At 44.7% G+C, this 18,664-nt stretch overlaps 1 protein-coding gene across 7 annotated transcripts in view; it reads left to right on the top strand.

The window, feature by feature from the left end:
• ARL15 (ADP ribosylation factor like GTPase 15) overlaps positions 1–18,220 on the top strand; it is a 247,194-nt gene extending 228,974 nt beyond the window's left edge. For all 7 annotated transcript variants that reach the window (XM_060235998.1, XM_060235999.1, XM_060235995.1 and 4 more), the window contains one exon: positions 17,949–18,220. In XM_060235998.1, coding sequence (XP_060091981.1) covers positions 17,949–18,101 — 153 coding nt within the window. In that variant the 3' untranslated portion in view covers positions 18,102–18,220. The remainder of the gene's footprint in view (positions 1–17,948) is intronic.
• Positions 18,221–18,664: the final 444 nt, after the last annotated feature.

Genomic DNA, 18,664 nt, shown 5'->3' on the forward strand with positions numbered 1-18,664 from the left:
ATCATTTGATCCAGCCTGGGGGAGGGGCCACTCCGTTGGAAACTCTCCAGTGCAAACGGCCCTGTTACGAGACACGACGTGTTCATCGTGCGTAGGAGCACAGTGATCCGCAGAATGAGGTCTCCTTGTGAGAAAGTCTCTGCCACCTGGTTCTTCAGCCTCAACGGCAGCGGGCAGAGCATTTTACCGCCAGCGTTGGGTTTTACCCAGCAAAGGCGGCACAACTGGGGACTACCGCAGACAGCGAGGTCACCCCTCCTAAGCCTGTTGAGGCGGGGGTGGGGAGAGCAGCAAGTCCAACTTTGCGGTCCCACACAGCGGGTGTAGTGCAGACGACTGAGGTCCAGCGCGGCCGAGAGCAGAAAACTCTTGGTGGTTTACTCAGACAGCGTGTCTACTCGAGAGGAGGTGGTAAGCTGCCTGAGGGAGAGTGGGAAAGCTCTTTGTGATGCGCGGACTGTTTTTACTTGGGACGGGCTCTGCTGGGATGAGGGAAGTCCACCTGGTAGCTTACAACAGTTTCCCAGGACCCCTCCTGAATGGGGTGGGGAAGGGCTTTTGCCGTAGCAGGCCTCTCCAACTCAGGCGCAGTTAGCGTGGCCTGGGGGGGGGGTCTTTACTACGCAGAAGGGGTCGCCATTTCAGGCAGTTAGCCTGGTAATGGAGGCTTCTCCCTCTCCCCTTTCACTTTCGTTTCAGCTTTCTGCTGTAGCTGAGAGGGCTGACAGACAGGGACAGACTAGTGAGACAGGTTCAACCAGTGATTTCTCCATCCCAAAGTACTCAGGATCCGCTTCCAAAAAAGATCGAGAGGATTCGGAACCAGATTTAACTGGAGAGGATGCCAAGCTTAATTTACTCACTTGGTTAAAAAGAGAATTGAGCAAGGAGTTTGCCCCTGCCCGAGGCTCTACTGTGCCTTCTCACCCCCAGAAAAGGAAGAAACAAGCAGTTCTAGATATTGCCACAGCTCCTACAGACCCAAAGAAAGCAAAATTGGGTATGAGCTTGGACTCTCCCTGTGATAGTTCTCAGGAGGAAGAGGAGGCTGACTCTTCAGTAGACTCCTCTGCAAAGGAGGAAGGGGAACTCTCTGAGGAGGAGGATGCTACTCCTTCAGTGCAATCTAGGGTTTTTCCAGTGGAATATTATTCTAAACTCCTACCTAAGGTCCTCAGGGAACTGGACTGTACTGCCACACCCAGAGAGAAGGCAGAATTGGACCCTGACCTGCCTGCAGGCTCAGGGGAGATGATGCCCGAAGTGGGGGTTTCTCAGACCGGGGTGCCCTTGCCTGCCCTCTTTTTTAGTCTTATTAAGGTGGAGTGGGAACACCCGGCTAAGCCAAAATCTAACCCACATCTGTTTTCCAAACTGTATGCGTTGAGTCCAGAGGCTACTAAATTGCTGAAATTGCCCGTTGTGGACAATCCTGTAAATAGTTTATTATCCACATCTGTGCTTCCCATGGATGCGGATGGGCTACCCAAGGATGCCTGCGATAGACGGATAGAACAGGCATTACGAAAGGACTTTGAAGCCTCGGCTTGGTCCATCCGGGCGTCTTTAGCAGGGTCGCTGTTTGCATGCGCAGTATACACCTGGGCATCCAATTTGGCCTCAATAGATAGTGATGCGCCAAAGGAATTCAAGGATGAGCTTAAGAAAATAGCCTTGGGCACAGCATTTATTGCAGATGCGACCCTAGAAGCAATGCAGTTGTCTGCAAGGGCAGTGGCTTGCAGTGTGGCAGTGCGCAGAAACGTTTGGCTCAGGACTTTGGATGCGGATGCAGCTGCACAGGCTAGACTGGCAGCTGTACCATTCAAAGGTTTTAGTCTCTTTGGGGACGAACTGGAACGCTTTCTGATTGAGGGGAAGAACAAGAAGAAAGTCTTGCCTTCTAAGAAGAAGGATTTTAAGTCTAAAAAATCCTTCCAGCCCTTTCGGGACTCCAAAAAATTATCCCGGCCTTCGGGTTTTAAGCCTTTCCAAGTGAAGTAGCAGTCTCGCAGTTGGGATGCTAAATCCTTTTCTTGCCAAAGCGACAAGGGAAGCAAAAGTGACTCCAAAAAGGGAGGGTCACAATGACTATGCCATAAGTCCAGAGCTGCTTCCTATCGGGGGGCGGCTACAGTTTTTTGCAGACCAATGGAGGGTGTCAGTTGCAGACCAATGGGTGATTGACACAGTAGCCAAGGGCTATGCATTAGAACTGGAATCTTTCCCACGACGGAGGTTTCGTTCAGTGCTGAGAAAATGAGACCCGACCACGCACCAGGGGATGTTGTGTGCCATCCAACATCTACTGGACATCAGGGCTATAGAACCCGTACCTGTGACTCAGAGGGGTCAAGGGATGTATTCCATTTTATTCCTGGTGCCAAAGAAGAATGGCGATGTCCGGGCCATTCTAGACTTAAAATGGGTGAATTGATTTGTGAAAACCAAAAAGTTTCGGATGGAGATGTTGCATTCCATTCTATTGGCAGTTCAAGAGCGAGAATACCTGATCTGTCCGAGGTGTATTTGCATGTTCCCATTCGACCAAGTCACAGACGGTTCCTCAGGTTTGCGTACGACTGGAGGCACTTCCAGTACCGGGCTTTGCCATTTGGGCTCAAGTCTTCTCCGCGAGTGTTTACAAAGATCCTGGTGGCTTTGGTTGCTCATTTACGGATGGGGGGCGTGGCTCTTCATCCGTATCTGGACGATCCCTTGGTCAGGGCCCCTTCCTTCCAGCAGAGCCTGGAGGACACCAATCGAACTATTCAAATACTGCAGGACCATGGTTTCGTGGTCAACAGGACAAAGAGCAACCTTACTCCAATGCAAGAGATAGTGCATCTTGGTGTCCTGATCAATACTCAGAGGCACAAAGTGTTTTTGTCGGACGTATGACAGGTGAACCTCAGATCCTTGTTGGAGGAGGTATTGTCCCTGAATCGGGTGCCTGTGATGACTCTAGCAAAGCTTTTAGGGGTTCTGGTGTCATGCCAGGATGTACTGTCTTGGGCGCACTTCCACCTACGGCCCTTACAATGTTTCCTGATCCCTTATCAGCATGTGATAGCTCGCAAGCTGCACAAGCTAGTGTTTCTTCCACCAGAGCTGCGGACACAACTTCAGTGGTGGCTGGAACCATCCCATTTTCAGCAAGGAGTGTCAGTAAAGGAGCCACAGAGGATAGTGGTAACTACAGACTCCAGCCTCTCTGGCTGGGGAGCGCATTCTCAAGGGATGATGATTCAAGGTCAGTGGTCCCTGATCGAGTCCTGACAGAACATCAATCTGCTGGAGCTAAGGGCGATTCGTCTGGGGTTGTTAACGTTTTCAGACGACGCTGCAGGGGAGTCACGTGTTAGTGAAGACAGACAACGTGACAACCAAAGCTTATGTCAACCGGCAAGGCGGGACCAGAATCAAGAAACTGTGCAGCGAGGCCAACAGCTTACTGGATTGGGCAGAGAAGTATCTGTTATCCATAAAGGCGATTCATGTAGCCGGGAAGGACAACGGGCTGGCAGACTGGCTCAGCAGACAGAGGCTGGATCAAATGAAATGGTCGCTGGACAAGGTGGTGTTCCAGTCTCTTCAGAGCAGATATGGCAGAGTGACTGTGGATTTGTTTGCAACCGCGGACAATCGTCAAGTGGGATGGTTCTTTGCCAAACAGAAGGACGATCAGGCGGAGGGCATAGATGCTCTCAACTGCGACTGGCCGGATGATCTTCTGTACACCTTCCCACCACTGCAGCTGATTCCCCGGTTGGTTCACAAGATTCTTCAGCAAACAGCAGAGATGGTCCTGGTTGCTCCCTTCTGGCCGAGATGGGAGTGGTTTCAAGACCTCATGAGACTGTCAACGGAGAAGCCTTGGCGTCTCCCAGCATCTGAGACATTGCTGAGACAAGGGACAGTTTGCCATCCTCAGCCGGACATGTTACAGTTAACTGCGTGGAGGTCGAGCGGTCACAGTTAGTTAAGTTGGGGTTTGACAAATCTGTGATTGACACTATGTTGGCATCCAGAAAATGTTCTACCACTCGGGTGTATAATAACTGTTGGCGTGTCTTTTCCAGCTGGTGCGTGGAAAGGGGTTGGGATCCCTGAAAGTTACCAGTTCGGAAGCTGCTGCTCTTCTTGCAAGAGGGCCTGGATAAGGGGTTGGCTACTAATACCCTTCGTAGGCAGGTGGCAGCTATTTCTGCTGTTCGTGGAGCTAAGAAAGGGGGTTCCTTGACATTGCATCCGCATGTTAAGCGTTTTTGAGGGGGGTGTCCCTGTTGAATCCCCCTACTGCACATAGGTTTCCTACATGGAAGTTAAATGTGGTGCTGAAAGCATTGTGTCATGCACCTTTTGAGCCCATGGCTACTTGTAGCCTGAAGGATCTTACCCTTAAAATGCTGTTTTTAGTTGGGATTACCTCTGCCCACAGGGTATCTGAGTTGCAGGCTCTGTCCGTGGATAGAGATTTGTACCTTTCATGAGGAACAGGATAGTGTTGAGACCTGATCCGACATTTATTCCTAAAGTGAATTCAGTTTTTCACCGGTCTCAGGACGTCGTATTACCCTCATTCTGTCTCAATCCCAAACATGAGAAGGAAAAGGAATGGCATCGGCTAGATGTTAAGCGTGCCTTGAGTTTTTATATGGACAGAACCAAGGACTTTAGGAGGTCAGAGTCCTTGTTTGTTTCCTTTAATTCGCCCTCTTTAGGAAAACCAGTTACTTCTTCGACCCTGAGCAGGTGGTTGAGGCAATGTATTTCTGCAGCATACACGGCGTCAGGGTTGGAGCCTCCAGGAGGAATTACGGCTCATTCCTTCTCGTCCCTGGAAGGCATTTGTAGGGCAGCCACCTGGAGTTCTGCTCATTCGTTCACCAGGCATTATAAGGTGGATAGGTGGGCATCCACTGAAGCGGCTTTTGGCCGCAGGGTGCTACAACAGGTTATACATTGAATGTAGTGGTTCCCGCCCAGGGTACATATTGCTTTTGTATGTCCCAACACTTTCGGACCGTCCCACTACCAGGAACCACTGGAGAACGGAAGATTGGAAGCTCTTACCGTAAAGCTTCCTTCTTGGTGGTCCAGGAGTGGGACGGTCCATCCCAACCGATGTTGTACCTTACTCCAGGCAGGTGGCTGTGGGAGCTTGCTTGTGGGAGGTACTGGGGCACTGGTAGCGGAAGTTTCTTATTGGTTACAGTTACTTCTGCTGTTGCAGTTATTAAAATGGCATTGCATCATTATGGTCTCTGAGTGGTTTGTTACCATGATGCAGAGTTTGTTTTATAGATTTCTACTGATGGGGGAGCATGGCTTTTCTATGGACTGGAGAGTTTCCAATGGAGTGGTCCCTCCCCCAGGTTGGATCAAATGATCAGCGACCCTGTTTCCGGAGGAGGAGCCTACTCCCAACAGTTTCGGACCATCCCACTCCAGGACCACTGAGAAGGAAGCTTCACGGTAAGAGCTTCCAATCTTCGTTCCCTTACAGAACCCATGCTGAGTCTTCCTCAATAACTCGTGTTCATCAATGAGCCTACTCATTCTGTCCTTGATAATGGTTTCTACCAACTTTCCCGGTATTGAAGTCAGACTGACTGGCCTGTAATTTCCCGGATCTCCTCTGGAACCCTTTTTAAAGATGGGGGTGACATTTGCTACCTTCCAGTCTTCAGGAACGGAGGCAGATTTCAATGAAAGATTACATATTTTTGTCAGGAGATCCACAAGTTCAACTTTGAGTTCTTTCAGAACTCTTGGATGTATGCCATCCGGACCTGGTGACTTATTAGATTTTAATTCGTCAATCAGTTGTAGGACCTCCTCTCTTGTCACCTCAATCTGACTCAGGTCTTTCAACACCCCTTCCAAAATTAGTGGTTTTGGAGCGGGCAAGCACTTCTCATCTTCCACAGTGAAGACGGTGGCAAAAAATGCATTCAGCTTCTCAGCCATTTCCCTATCCTCCTTCAGTAATCCTTTTACCCCTTGGTCATCCAAGGGCCCCACTTTGGGTTGTCAAGTCCAATTCAAGAAATATCTGGGGACTTTGGGGGTGGAGCCAGGAGACATTAGGGGTGGAGCCAAGATCAAGGCTGTGACAAGCATAATTGAACTCCAAAGGGAGTTCTGGCCATCACATTTAAAGCGATGGCACACCTTTTCAATTCCTTCCATAGGAAATAATGAAGGATAGGGGCACCTTCTTTTGGGACTCATAGAATTGGACCCCCTGGTCCAATCTTTTTGCAACTTGGGGGGTATTTTGGGGAGAGGCACTAGATGCTATACTGAAAATTTGGTGCCTCTACCCCAAAAAACAGCTTCCCCAGAGCCCCAGATACCCGCAGATCAATTCTCCATGATTTTCTATGGGAATAAATCTCCATCGGGAATAATAGAGTTCCCAGCAGACATTTCCCTCCTCCCCCCCAAGCTTTCTGACGACCCTGAAGTGGGGGAAGGGTCTCCAAATCAGGGGAGCCCCTGCTCCTACCTGGGGATTGGCAACCTTAGCCCCACTGCCTCCCTGGCTGGTTTCCTGCTTCTAATATGTTTGAAGAAATTTTTATTGTTAATCTTTATGTTTTTTGCAATATGCTCCTCATAGTCCCTTTTTGCCTGCCTGATCACAGTCTTGCATTTGATTTGCCACAGCCTGTGTTCCCTTTTAGTAATCTCACTTGGACTAGCTTTTCACTGCTTAAAAGAGTCCTTCTTACCTTTTACAGCTTCCATTACTTTGTTTGTTAACCATGCAGGCCTTTTCTTATACCTGTTTGTGCCTTTCCTAACTTGTGGTATATATTTTATCTGAGCTTCTAGGATTATAGTTTTAAATAGCCTCCAAGCTTCCCCAAAGGTTTTGACTGTATTTACCTTTCCTTTCAGTTTCCTCTTCACATGCCTCCTCATCTCAGAGAATTTACTCATTTTAAAGTTAAACGCGGTTGTGCTGGTCTTTTGGGGCAACTCCCTATTTATACAAATGGTGAAATCAATAATGTTATGGTCACTGCTCCCAAGTGGTGCGATCACTTTTACATCTCTCACCAAGTCTTGAGCATTACTTAGGACCAAATCCAGGATCGCCCCACCCCTGGTAGGTTCTGTGACCATGTGCTCCATAGCACAGTCATTGAGAGCATCAAGAAACTCAATCTCTTTCTCTCAACCTGAACACATATTGACCCACTCAATCTGCGGGTAGTTAAAATCACCAATTCCAACACAGTTTTTACATTTAGCCGCTACCTTTAATCCTTCCACCATATTATAATCATCCTCTATCTTTTGATTTGGTGAGCGATAATAAACTCCCCTAGTTAAATTTCCTTTTGGGCTCTCTATTTCGACCCAAAATTTCTAGAAGGGAATCTAATTCTCTGACCTCAGTCTTACTGGACTGTATACCCTCTCTGTCATACAGAGCCACCCCACCTCCAACCCTTCCCTCCCTATCCTTCCGATATAACTTATATCCAGGAATCACCATGTCCCACTGATTCTCCTCATTCCACCAAGTTTCTGAAATTCCCACAATGTCTATGTTTTCCCCCAGCACTAAACATTCCAACTCACCAATTTTACTTCGAACACTTCTAGCATTTGTATACAAACATCTATAATTTCCCAGGCAAGTTAGGCCCGCAACCTTCCTCCTGCTGCCTCGAGACTTTGGCAGACGCTCCATACTGCTTGTCACAATCTCAGTAGACAACTCTGATCCATTACCCAGTAGAAGAATAAGAGCTAACCCTTCATCTCTTTGAGATGAGTCCTCCCGAACCAGAGACATTTCATCTCCTGTCGGCTTTCCCCCAAGATTTAGTTTAAAAACTGCTCTGCCACCTTTTTGATTTTAAGTCCCAGCAGCTTGGTTCCATCTGGGGACAAGTGGAGACCGTCTCTTTTGTACAGCTCCCGCTTGTTCCAGAAAGCATCCCAGTGCCTAACAAACTTAAACCCTTCCTCCCTACACCATCGTCTCATCCACATGTTGAGACTTCTAGTTTGTGCCTGTCTCTCCAGCCCTGCACGTGGAACAGGCAGCACTTCTGAGAAGGCTACCTTGGAGGTCCTGGCCTTAAGTCTCCTGCCAAGCAGCCTAATTTTTTCCTCCAGGACCTCACGACTGCATTTCCCCACATCGTTGGTGCCAACATGCACCACGACCACTGGCTCCTCCCCAGCACTGTCTGTCTACTACACGCGTAATGTCCGCTACCTTCACACCAGGCAGGGAAGTCACCATATGGTCAGTACATGGTTTTGCCACCCAGCTGTCTACTTGCCTAAGGATCAAATCACCAACTACCAAGACCCCCCCCCTCCCTGCCCAGGGATGGTTCCTTGGCGCAAAAGGATACCTGCTCACCAACTGAAGAAGAGGTCCCTTCTGAGGGCACATTCCCCTTATCCTCAGCACGGTGCCCTGTTCCCTCTCGACCCTCATGCTCCCTGGCAGCAACGGGACTGCCACGTTCAGAGCGGGGCTCATCTAATACGCCCTCAAGAGTCTTCTCTGAGTGCCTAACTGACTGTCTCTGCTTCTCCAGGTCAGTCACCTCGGCCTCAAGAGTACGAACTCGTTCCCTGAGGACCAGGAGCTTCTTGCATCGAGAACACACCCAAGACTTCTGTCCTGTGGGCAGATAGTCATACATGTGACACTCCGTGCAAAACACTGGAAAGCTCCCACCCCCCTGCTGGCATTCTACCTTCATGATAGCTTTTAAAAAAATATACAATCCCCTTTTAAATCCTGTTTGTTTATGTGGCTCCCCTTCTGGAGGGTCAATTTACCTTATTGGGAACAGAAGGAATCTGGATTCCTGGTTCTTACAGAGCCCCCAGGCTAAGAGCCACAGTCCAAGAGCCCTTCGGCTCGTGCCAAAGGCTTGCGCCTCTGGCAAGGCGCAGCTTAATAATGCAAAGAGGGTGGGGAACACAGTCACTCCTAATCAGTCAACAATTACCTTCAATCACCTTCAGCCCACTCAAACCAAACAGACAGCAGTTCCCCAGCAACCACAAACTCAGAATTTAGCAGTCACACAAACTCAGAAATTCTCAGCAACTTCCCCAGCTGCTTAGAAAGCCAAACCTCACCCTTATAGCACTTATTTTCTGCTCTCTCTCAGAGCTCTCTGAAATAACCTTGCTTATAAGATGCAGTACTCTAGTCCAAACTCTCTGCTCACGACCTGAGTTCAGTCCCAGCGGAAGCTAGGTTCAGGTAGCCAGCTCAAGGTTGACTCAGCCTTCCATCCTTCTGGGGTTGGTAAAATGAGTACCCAGCTTGCTGGAGGAAAGTGTAGATGACTGGGGAAGGCAATGGCAAACCACCCCTTTAAAAAGTCTGCTGTGGAAATGTTGTGGTGCGACGTCACTCCAGAGTCAGAAATGACTGGTGCTTGCACAGGGCATTACCTTTTTATTTTTATAGAAAAAACACTATTGTTAGTTATAATTGATCCTAAAGGATCTATGCAGTATATAGCTAATATCAGTCACCTTTTTTGGGGAGGGGGGAGGACTATTTTACGTCAGCCATTAATCCAGCAAATCTTCTGTTCATTTCTTTTCTGGGCCTCAATTAGTCTTTGTATATTTTTATTAAGAGTATAAACAAATTTATGGGCCAGGATCCAAAAATGTGTGTGATTAGTTTTGTATATTTAGTAGATGTTTGGCTTGAGTTGTTTGAACAGTAAGCTCCCTCTGCCTCATGCTTTGATAGCAAAGTTTGAATCATTTCGTTAGGTGGTCTTAAGCTCATGGGCCACTCAGGATCCCTTTGGTGGGTCATGCATCCCAACCCGCTGAGTTATGAGGTCATGCAGAGCTACCGTTTTTGCCACATTCTGGAACTGACTGCTGGTACTACATATTTAGAGAGCCTGTAAGGGATGCTGGTGCACATAGAAAGGATGGTTAGTGTGCTTCTTGCATCTCTCTGTGCACCCACATTGAGGAGCATGATGTCAAATTGAAGTCACTCAGCAGTGGAGAGGATTCCTTTTTAGCACATCAGGTTTAGAAACTCCTTTCTCTGCCTTGCCTTCCCTCTCTTTCTCTGGCACTCCCTGTCAGTGCCAGTTGGCTCTCCAGTCCCTTGCAGATTAGCTTTCTCTGCTCTTCCTTGTCTCTTTCCCAGTCAGACACAACCCCTGCCACTCCTCTGTGCATGAAGCACATAAACATCTCCCCAGATAGATGGTTTTGCAAGAGGATACGGTGCCATGGTACAATCCTTCCTCTAATCCAACTTCACACGAGACTGCCCTAAATCCGCTCTGTGGAGGGTTGTGCAAAAGGAAAAAAAATGATGGTGACCTGCCGGCTTATTCATTATCAGACTGTGATATTGCATGCTGTCCTGTGATGTGCTTGAAAGTTGGCAGGTCCATGCTGCTGCCTCAGTCAGAAAGTGTGCCGCAGGTCTGGCAAGGTTGAAGTTACTGATCCGGGGCACGCAAACTGTTGAATATGCCTAACATAGCTCATTGTGTCTTGGCCATGGAAATGATGCAGTTTGCCATGTCTGCCCATTCCCTCCAAGTCTGAAGCCCTAAAAATCATCATCAGGCAAAATCAGTACAACTTGATTATTTTTTTTTGTCATCTTCACTGTGTTGAACCATGCACATGTTGTAACCGAGGCATTTTTATAACCTCTTTGTAATCTGAAGCTGCATTTCTTGTTGTTCTCTTGATATTTATGTCTGTTTCCTTTTTCCTTTTGCTGTGGCACATTGCCTGTGAAGTGAAAGACGAGATGGAGAGAGAATCATTCCATGAATCCGCTGCGGCTGGTATTATTATTTTTTTAAAAAAAATCCAAAACAGTGTGGCTGGCGCTCTCTGGTGAGTGCTAATTATCTTGTGGCACAACACAGCCAATTGGGGGGGGGAGCTTGAAATTCTGAATCTGCTCCAGAGTTTAAACTTTTTCCAGTTGGCAGAACAATTTTGCTGTTGCATTATCTCCTGAGATAGTGTGTAAACAATTCTGTTGCACATATTCTGCACCATTATGACCACTGCTCCTCTTTTAACTTGGCATCATATTTGCAAGAGAAAACATATTATGTTAGAGTCAAAATAGAAGTGATTCCATTAGTTTTACGATCAGTAGGCCTGTTTTTCAAGAGAATTCAGAAGGCATTTTTAGAATAGGAGTTTAAATAGCCTTCAGTACAAAAGAGCATGTGTACCATGATTTAAAACAGTACATGGTGGACACAAGTACGGTTGTGCCCTCAGGGCTACTTCACACATTTCATTTTAAGATTACAGTTAAGATTACAGTTTGGGCCACTCACAGTTTTCTCTGAACTCTCAGCCCCACCTACCTCACAAGTTGCCTATCAGGAGGAGAGGAAGGAAAGGCGATTGTAAGCCACTTTGAGACTCTTTAGGGTAAAGAAAAGCGGGTTATAAAAACCAGCTCCTCTTCATCTACTTCCGCATGTTCCTTATCTTTAGTTTCAAGTCTCTCTGTAACTGTGATACTGTACAATGAATCTCTTTGTGGTGAAATAGCATTATCTCTCTTGGTATGGCAACAGAATGATCTAATTGTATGAAACCCCCTTTAGTTCATCTCTGGATCTGACCATACTTGATGAGTTTCTCATTCAAGTAACCCTCGACCCCATAAAACTGAACTTGTACCTGAAACCTGCCCTCTTAATGCCAGGTTTTTTTCCCATTTGCAGTCCATGCAGTTAACTTGTATCAACGTTTTGAAAGAATCAATTTCATGGTGAGTGCATCTAGTCAAACAAGTCATTTAAACAATATCTTACTTGGGTGTAGCAGACCATTTTACAAGTACCTGATAGTTTTACAAGGCTGTGTTTCAGACCGGGTAATTGGTCACCTCTGATATGTGAGTTCAGGACTTAGACTCATTAACTTTTCTCGGTGCACAGAATGTTTCTTAATCAGCTTTTTGTTCTATACTAGGCCAAGTTCTTTTACAAATATTAGTAATAAGATGTAAGTGGAAAAAGACTTTCCTTGGGACACAGATAAGCTAATTACATGCTGTTACCCTCCAGATATCATTAGGCATAAACTACATAATTACATACTCTCATGGTATCTGATACTAGCCTGCTTCTCAGGGTTGTTGTGAGGGTAGCATGGGCAGGAAGGGTCATGTATCTCTCCTGAGCTCCTTAGACAGAGACTGGGAGAAAAATCAAATGATAATACACATTGTTTACAAAACTATATTCTTTGTGATACTTAACTGAAAATTCTCAATTTATATGTGTATTTGACTTTTTAATGCAGGCATTGGAAACTAATATTAAATGGTAACTATTTCTGATAGCCTGTTGGCAGAGATAAGGTAATGGATATGTTATTGCTTAACCCAAAAGGAAGATTGTGACCTCCCCCCAAAAAATATAAATCATAAATCGTTTGCTTGCTTAGGAACAGGGATCTTTTATGCAGAATGCATAGAATACATTCATGAGTGTGATAAGTAATCATTCACTTGAGTGGATGTTCATTTCTGCATGTGCACTCTTTACCCTCCCACTGAAGTAAATGGAGCAGTCCGGTGCCTTTTGTTGTAGTAGAAAAAGCCCAGCAGGAACTCATTTGCATATTAGGCCACATCCCCTGGGGCCAACACAGCTGGAACTGCATTCCTGTGCGTTTCTGTTCAAAAAAAGCCCTGGAGCAGTCCATATTTCTAGAAACTCTGTAAATATATTTGTTAGTACACAGGATCAGGGCAGAGACATGACAAGGAGGCCTTGTTCTTTGTGCTGTACCTTTGAATGTAAGGTAAGTGAATACTGGACGAGGGCTTTTCTGTTGTGAAGCTCCTTCACTATATCCACTGACTTGAATCCAGCAGTGCGTAAGTGGAAATATAAGCAGACTTAGTGCAGTTCTGTTAGCCCGTTGAGGGGCCCCGTATCCATACCCCAGTTAGACACGAGGTGACCAAATCCTGGATTAAATCATGTGCTTTATTTATGAATAGAGGAGCAAAAACTCGAGAGTTCTTTTCCTACTAGCAGCAAGTTTTATACCTTTTAATATACACAGGAGGAGTCCATTACAGGTAAAACATTAATCAGATATAGTTTGTCTTCCTAGCTGTCTGAATATGGCCTTTCAGATAATCTCTACCCACAGTAACAGGTGTCCCTTTAATTCTTTTTAACAGGAACAAAAGTTACCTGTCCTACCTCCTAGCAAAACAAGTTAATATTTCCATTTTGCTATGTTATCTCCTGTTCAAGAATGCACCTTACTTATTTAGGTATAGATAGTTATTTCAATTAGCTTACCACTTTTCATGTCTAATTATTTTAAAATTCCTTTGATGTATACAGGTGTGTTTATTAATATGCATAAGTGGTGATCGGTTAGCCATAACCAATAATAATCTTTAATATATTAACCATTCCCCTAGCATACTTAAAAGCTAGTTATGAGGTGGCGGCAGCTGCAAGCATAGATAGCTTCAAGAGGGGATTGGATAAACATATGGAGCAGAGGTCCATCAGAGGTCCATATGCCACAGCATATTATTGGAACTCTCTTTCTGGAGCAGTGATGTTCTGTATTCTTGATGCTTTTGGGGGGGTGGGGGCACAGTGGAAGGGCTTCTAGTGTCCTGGCCCCACTGATGGACCTCCTGATGGTGCTTGGGTTTTTTGGCCACTGTGTGACACAGAATGTTGGACTGGATGGGCCATTGGCCTGATCCAACATGACTTCTCTTATGTTCTTATGAAGTTTTCCCCTTTATTGATTTCTTATTGATAAACAATTTTCAGTGGTAACAATTCCACTTACACAAGATCTTGTGCAATAGCCAGCCCTTCCTTCCCTGTATATTATAGCACTCAGGAATTGGCTGCACAAAATCTTTCACAAGTGAAAATGCAAGTGAGGAGGATACAATAAGTCTAACAACTCAAGTGGCTACCACAATCCTTTTCTTTCATTTTTGCTTGCACAAGAACTCCAGAGCAAGCAAAAAGTTTGTTCTGGATTAAACCCAGCTCCTGATTGAAATGTGTTTTAGACACATCCCATGCTTCCTTTCAGGTGCAGCCCCCAGTGCTATAGCAGAATTTATCGTGAGTTTCATGGAGTTGCTCCCACACCGAACAAGGTGATTTTAACCACATAACAGAGTTGCTTCTTTGTAGAATGGTTAAAAGGGAAGCTGCATCACACACCTATTTGGAGTACCTTCCTTTGGCATGTGATTTGACATCCTAGCAATCTGCTTGTCATATACTGAGTAGCCTTCAGTCGGGGTAGTATTACAATGGTTTGGGTCCAATGAATTGAAAGCAGATCTTCACTCACGGCTCTGACCCTTCAAACGATAAAGAAGGCAAAATGTCCCAGAATGTGGAACCTGTGCAAACATTGTACTATTGTAGCTGCTCAGAATTTAAGACCAGGAACTGAGAAGCTTCATAACATAACTTGGGAGAAAATATTAGAAAATTTCTGTATTAATAACTGAATTTAATTAAAGCATTCGGGTATATCCATTGTGTGCCGTCTGGCTTTTGTGGCTCTTGTCTTCTTCACCTTAACAAAAGCATAGTCTACTTTTTATCTAGACTCTAATCTTTTGAGTGGAAGAGTGGAGCATTTGAATGGAAGAGAGTTCTTCCAGACAGGTATTCTTAAAGCAGTGACCATGCTGTAGATGAGAGGGCAATAGAAAAGAGCAAGAGTCCATTAGCACCTTAAAGACTAACAAACTTTGTGGCAGGGGATGAGCTTTCATGAGTCACTGCTCATTGGTGTAGTGCTCAGTTTGGTGTAGTGGTTAAGTGTGCAGTTTGGTGTAGTGGTTAAGTGTGCGGACTCTTATCTGGGAGAACCGGGTTTGATTCTCCACTCCTCCACTTGCACCTGCTAGCATGGCCTTCGGTCAGCCATAGCTCTGGCAGAGGTTGTCCTTGAAAGGGCAGCTGCTGTGAGAGCCCTCTCCAGCCCCACCCACCTCACAGGGTGTCTGTTGTGGGGGAGGAAGGTAAAGGAGATTGTGAGCCGCTGTGAGACTCTTCGGAGTGGAGGGCGGGATATAAATCCAATATCTTCTTCTTCTTCTTGGTTTGTTTCAACTCTAAAAGACTTCTGTGCGAAGCTTTACCCCCCCCCCCAAAAAAAATAACCCCTATGTGCGATTTCTCAAATTGTAGAGCTGTAGGATCCCGCATGGACTACTGAAACTTTAAGCAACATGAACAGGAATATCATTTTCTTGGTCCATAGATCAGAAAGAAAAAAAAAGGAAGCAGCATCCATGAGAGGTGTGTGTGACATTGCCAAAGGTCAGGCATCAAAAGCCACCTCAACATTATGTTTCTTCTTCTTTTGACAGCTACCCTGAGTTTGGTTTTCAACACAGGTACAGTTTGTCTGAGTAATAAGAGGAAATATTTATACCTAGGTTGATTTATTTCTTTGCCTAACACACATCCAGGTAAGTAGCTGTGTTGGTCTAAAGCAGCAGAACAGAGTTTTGAGTCCAGGGGCACCTTTAAGACCAACAAAGTTTTATTCTGTGAACACACACTTCTTCAGATACAAAAAAGTGGTGGTTGCATTTAACATTTTTCCTTGATATGGATTTTTTTTTTCATATTGTGGTGCTCTGAGCACAGGATGTTGTGGACTAGTATTCTGCAATCAGCGTGTATATTTATTTATTCAGACCATTCAGTCATGCAGCTTTTTTCATGCCAGCTGTCAAAAAGACCAATGTGCACTTGATATTGCCTTCCATTTCCAGTACCAGTTTGTAACAGAGTTTGATAGTACAGACGTTTAAGCAAATTGCTCTTTCCAGCAGGTAGGCTTGAACACCTTGACAAACGTGGGCCTTAAGGTAGTCAGTGGAACAGGGAACAATGGCCTGTAAAATGGGGGTGCTAGGGGTTCTTTGCATTGGAGTTTTATGAAAATCTCAGGTTACTCAGCCATTTTTGTCAGCTTAGCACCAGCTGGTTTTGTTATCAAGTGGCTGCACTGAACCTATGTTTTGTTATGTTTTAGCACTGCTTTTGCTTCCTCTCTGCATATAGCTGTCAGGTTGTATTTGCTGAAACAAGCCACAGAAGTCCTTCATTTTGCTTAAATTATGTGGATAACGTACCAGGTTTTAACCTCAATATGATGTGTTCCTTTTCAGCTATGTCAAAATTATCACACGCATGCTTTACAGTGCAGTTCTGTGCAGTGTTATTCTAGTCTAAACCTATTGAAATCAGGAGCTTGGATCCAAGCCTCCGCTGTGCTTGGGAGGGCTTTGAGGTTTCCATCAGGATGGGGAATGAGCAGAAATCACCCTCTTCCTTTCACCTGAGGACATTTTGGTGGGATCCAAGCCAAAGTGTTTAGACTGGTGTTACTGCATGGCTGCATACTGCAATAATTCAGATTCCTGTTAGCGTATGGAGAAATGATGTTATGGTACTCTAAATGAGTTACATTTTTAATTGTAGAATAAGTTTTTTTAATTAAATATGTTAGGATTTCTAGTGTTTAGATTGACAAATGAAGCTAATGAAGTTCATTGAGAGGTTCTGTTTGAGAAGGGTTGCCATTGTCAACAACTTTGTTGCTGGAGGGAATTAGATATTTTGGCCTTCATAGGATGCAACTATTTTGATATAGTTCTTTGTCACAAATGTGCCTGGGTGACCGTAGCTGCTAGTAATTGCCATTATCTCCAAATGGTTCCTAGTGTTGAATGCAGGTTTTTCAAGGGAAAACAGAAGCCAGAGATATCAAAGCTTGCTAATCCAGTGGTAGATCCAGATAGTTGGGCTTCAGGGGATGGGAGAGGGAGACCATCCAATCCTCATGTTTTACTGCTGTAAATAAATTTGGGGCAAGGGAGCAGCTAGACCTCCTCGGAAACTTTAGACATTCTTACTTGATGCTTGTCATTATGGATCTTACCAAGCATCTGCTTGGTAAGCAGAAGGTCCCAGGTTCAATCCCCAGCATCTCCAACTAAAATAAGCGTGAAAAACCTCAGCTTGAGACCCTGGAGAGTCGCTGCCAGTCTGAGTAGACAATACTGACTTTGATGGACTGAGGGTCTGATTCAGTATAAGGCAGCTTCATATGTTCATCTTGCTATTGTATTGTCCAGATCAGATCATTTCATGTGCGTTAATATGTAATGTTTTTTTTAGTATTTGTACCTTTACATTTAAATCTTAATTTGTGGAGATGTTAAGTTGTTTTATATTTTGTTATATTTTCCAGTTTAGAATCTTAGCTTGTGATACACACTACCAACATTTTGTAGTCCCAAAGAACTGATAAATGCCCAGTAGATTTTTTTTTTTTTGGGGGGGGGGGGTAGCTTTTTATTATTTTTATATTGGAACTTTCTATGTTCAAAAAGAAAACCTCACTGTGCAAACTGTTTGAACAGTGCTGGTTTCCAGGATGTGCAACACGCTGCAAGTTATAAGAATCACCAGGCTTCATAAAGACCTTTTATCATGTTCAGTATCAAACTTCTGCATGACAAGCTGGAAGATGTTTTAATTCAGAAATTGAAACCATTCTGTTGATTGTGTGTGGGGGGGGAGATTCCACCTTTGCATTCCATTCATTTGGAACATTTGATGTGTTGGCTATTGTCATAAAAGTATGTTTAAGTCTTTCACAGACTCTGTATGCTGATAATATATTATTAGAATGGTAGTTTGCAAGAAGGTCACTCCCTGCTAAAGAAAACATGTTGAGGTCGCATCTTATAACTTATATTTTACAAACAGCAGTGTAGTAATTCTAAAAACAAGCATCCTGAGAGGTTCCCCTCCCCCCAACTTCCTCTTTCTTCTTTTGGTAAAGGTGAAAATCATATGTGACAATTCTTCCTGGATTTTTTTGTTTTTAAACAGATAAAAAAATATTTGGAACTTGAACCACTTGCACGAGGAAAACGCTGGATACTTAAGCCATGTTCCTTGGATGACATGGAAGCAGTAAAAGACAGCTTCGGCCTGCTGATCAATTTATTAGAAGACAGAGATCTTGAGCCATCCCGAGTGTGAAGAAAACAAGAATGGTTGTTGGAAAGTGTTGTACCTGTTTGTCTTGCTTTCTGCTGAATTATGGTTTGATATTGAGAAGACTGCATTAGAGCTTGCAATAAATATATTTTTTGTGTTTAGTCTGGAAAACCTTTTTTATAAGTTCAGTGAATCTGGTCATGATTCTTTTTGGCAAAGTTGTCTATACTACTGAAATGGGGAGTTCCTCTTGTTTACCACCTGTTCTGCTCACTGTGTGGCATTGTCTTGCGTGGTCATCAGAACAATGATAATATGGAATTGTGCTGCATGTGAAAAACTTAAGAAACAACCTTGAAATGGACACAAAAAGAACTATGCTCTAGCTATTGTATAGTATGAGCACTTTGGATTTCTGGAAGTAGTGGTTGCTTGGAGTCACAGGAATGACTTTTGATGCAAACATTAATTGGAAGCCTTACTGAATGCACATACCTACCTTTTAGCATTTACTGTTTTAATTTTTCTTAATGAGATAAACCAATGAAGTGAAGTCAGGACAATGGGAATATCAGTATTGTGCTAGGGTTTCAGAATTATCTTGA

The sequence above is a fragment of the Heteronotia binoei genome, chromosome 4 (assembly GCF_032191835.1).
Source record: "Heteronotia binoei isolate CCM8104 ecotype False Entrance Well chromosome 4, APGP_CSIRO_Hbin_v1, whole genome shotgun sequence".
Lineage (NCBI taxonomy): Eukaryota > Metazoa > Chordata > Lepidosauria > Squamata > Gekkonidae > Heteronotia > Heteronotia binoei.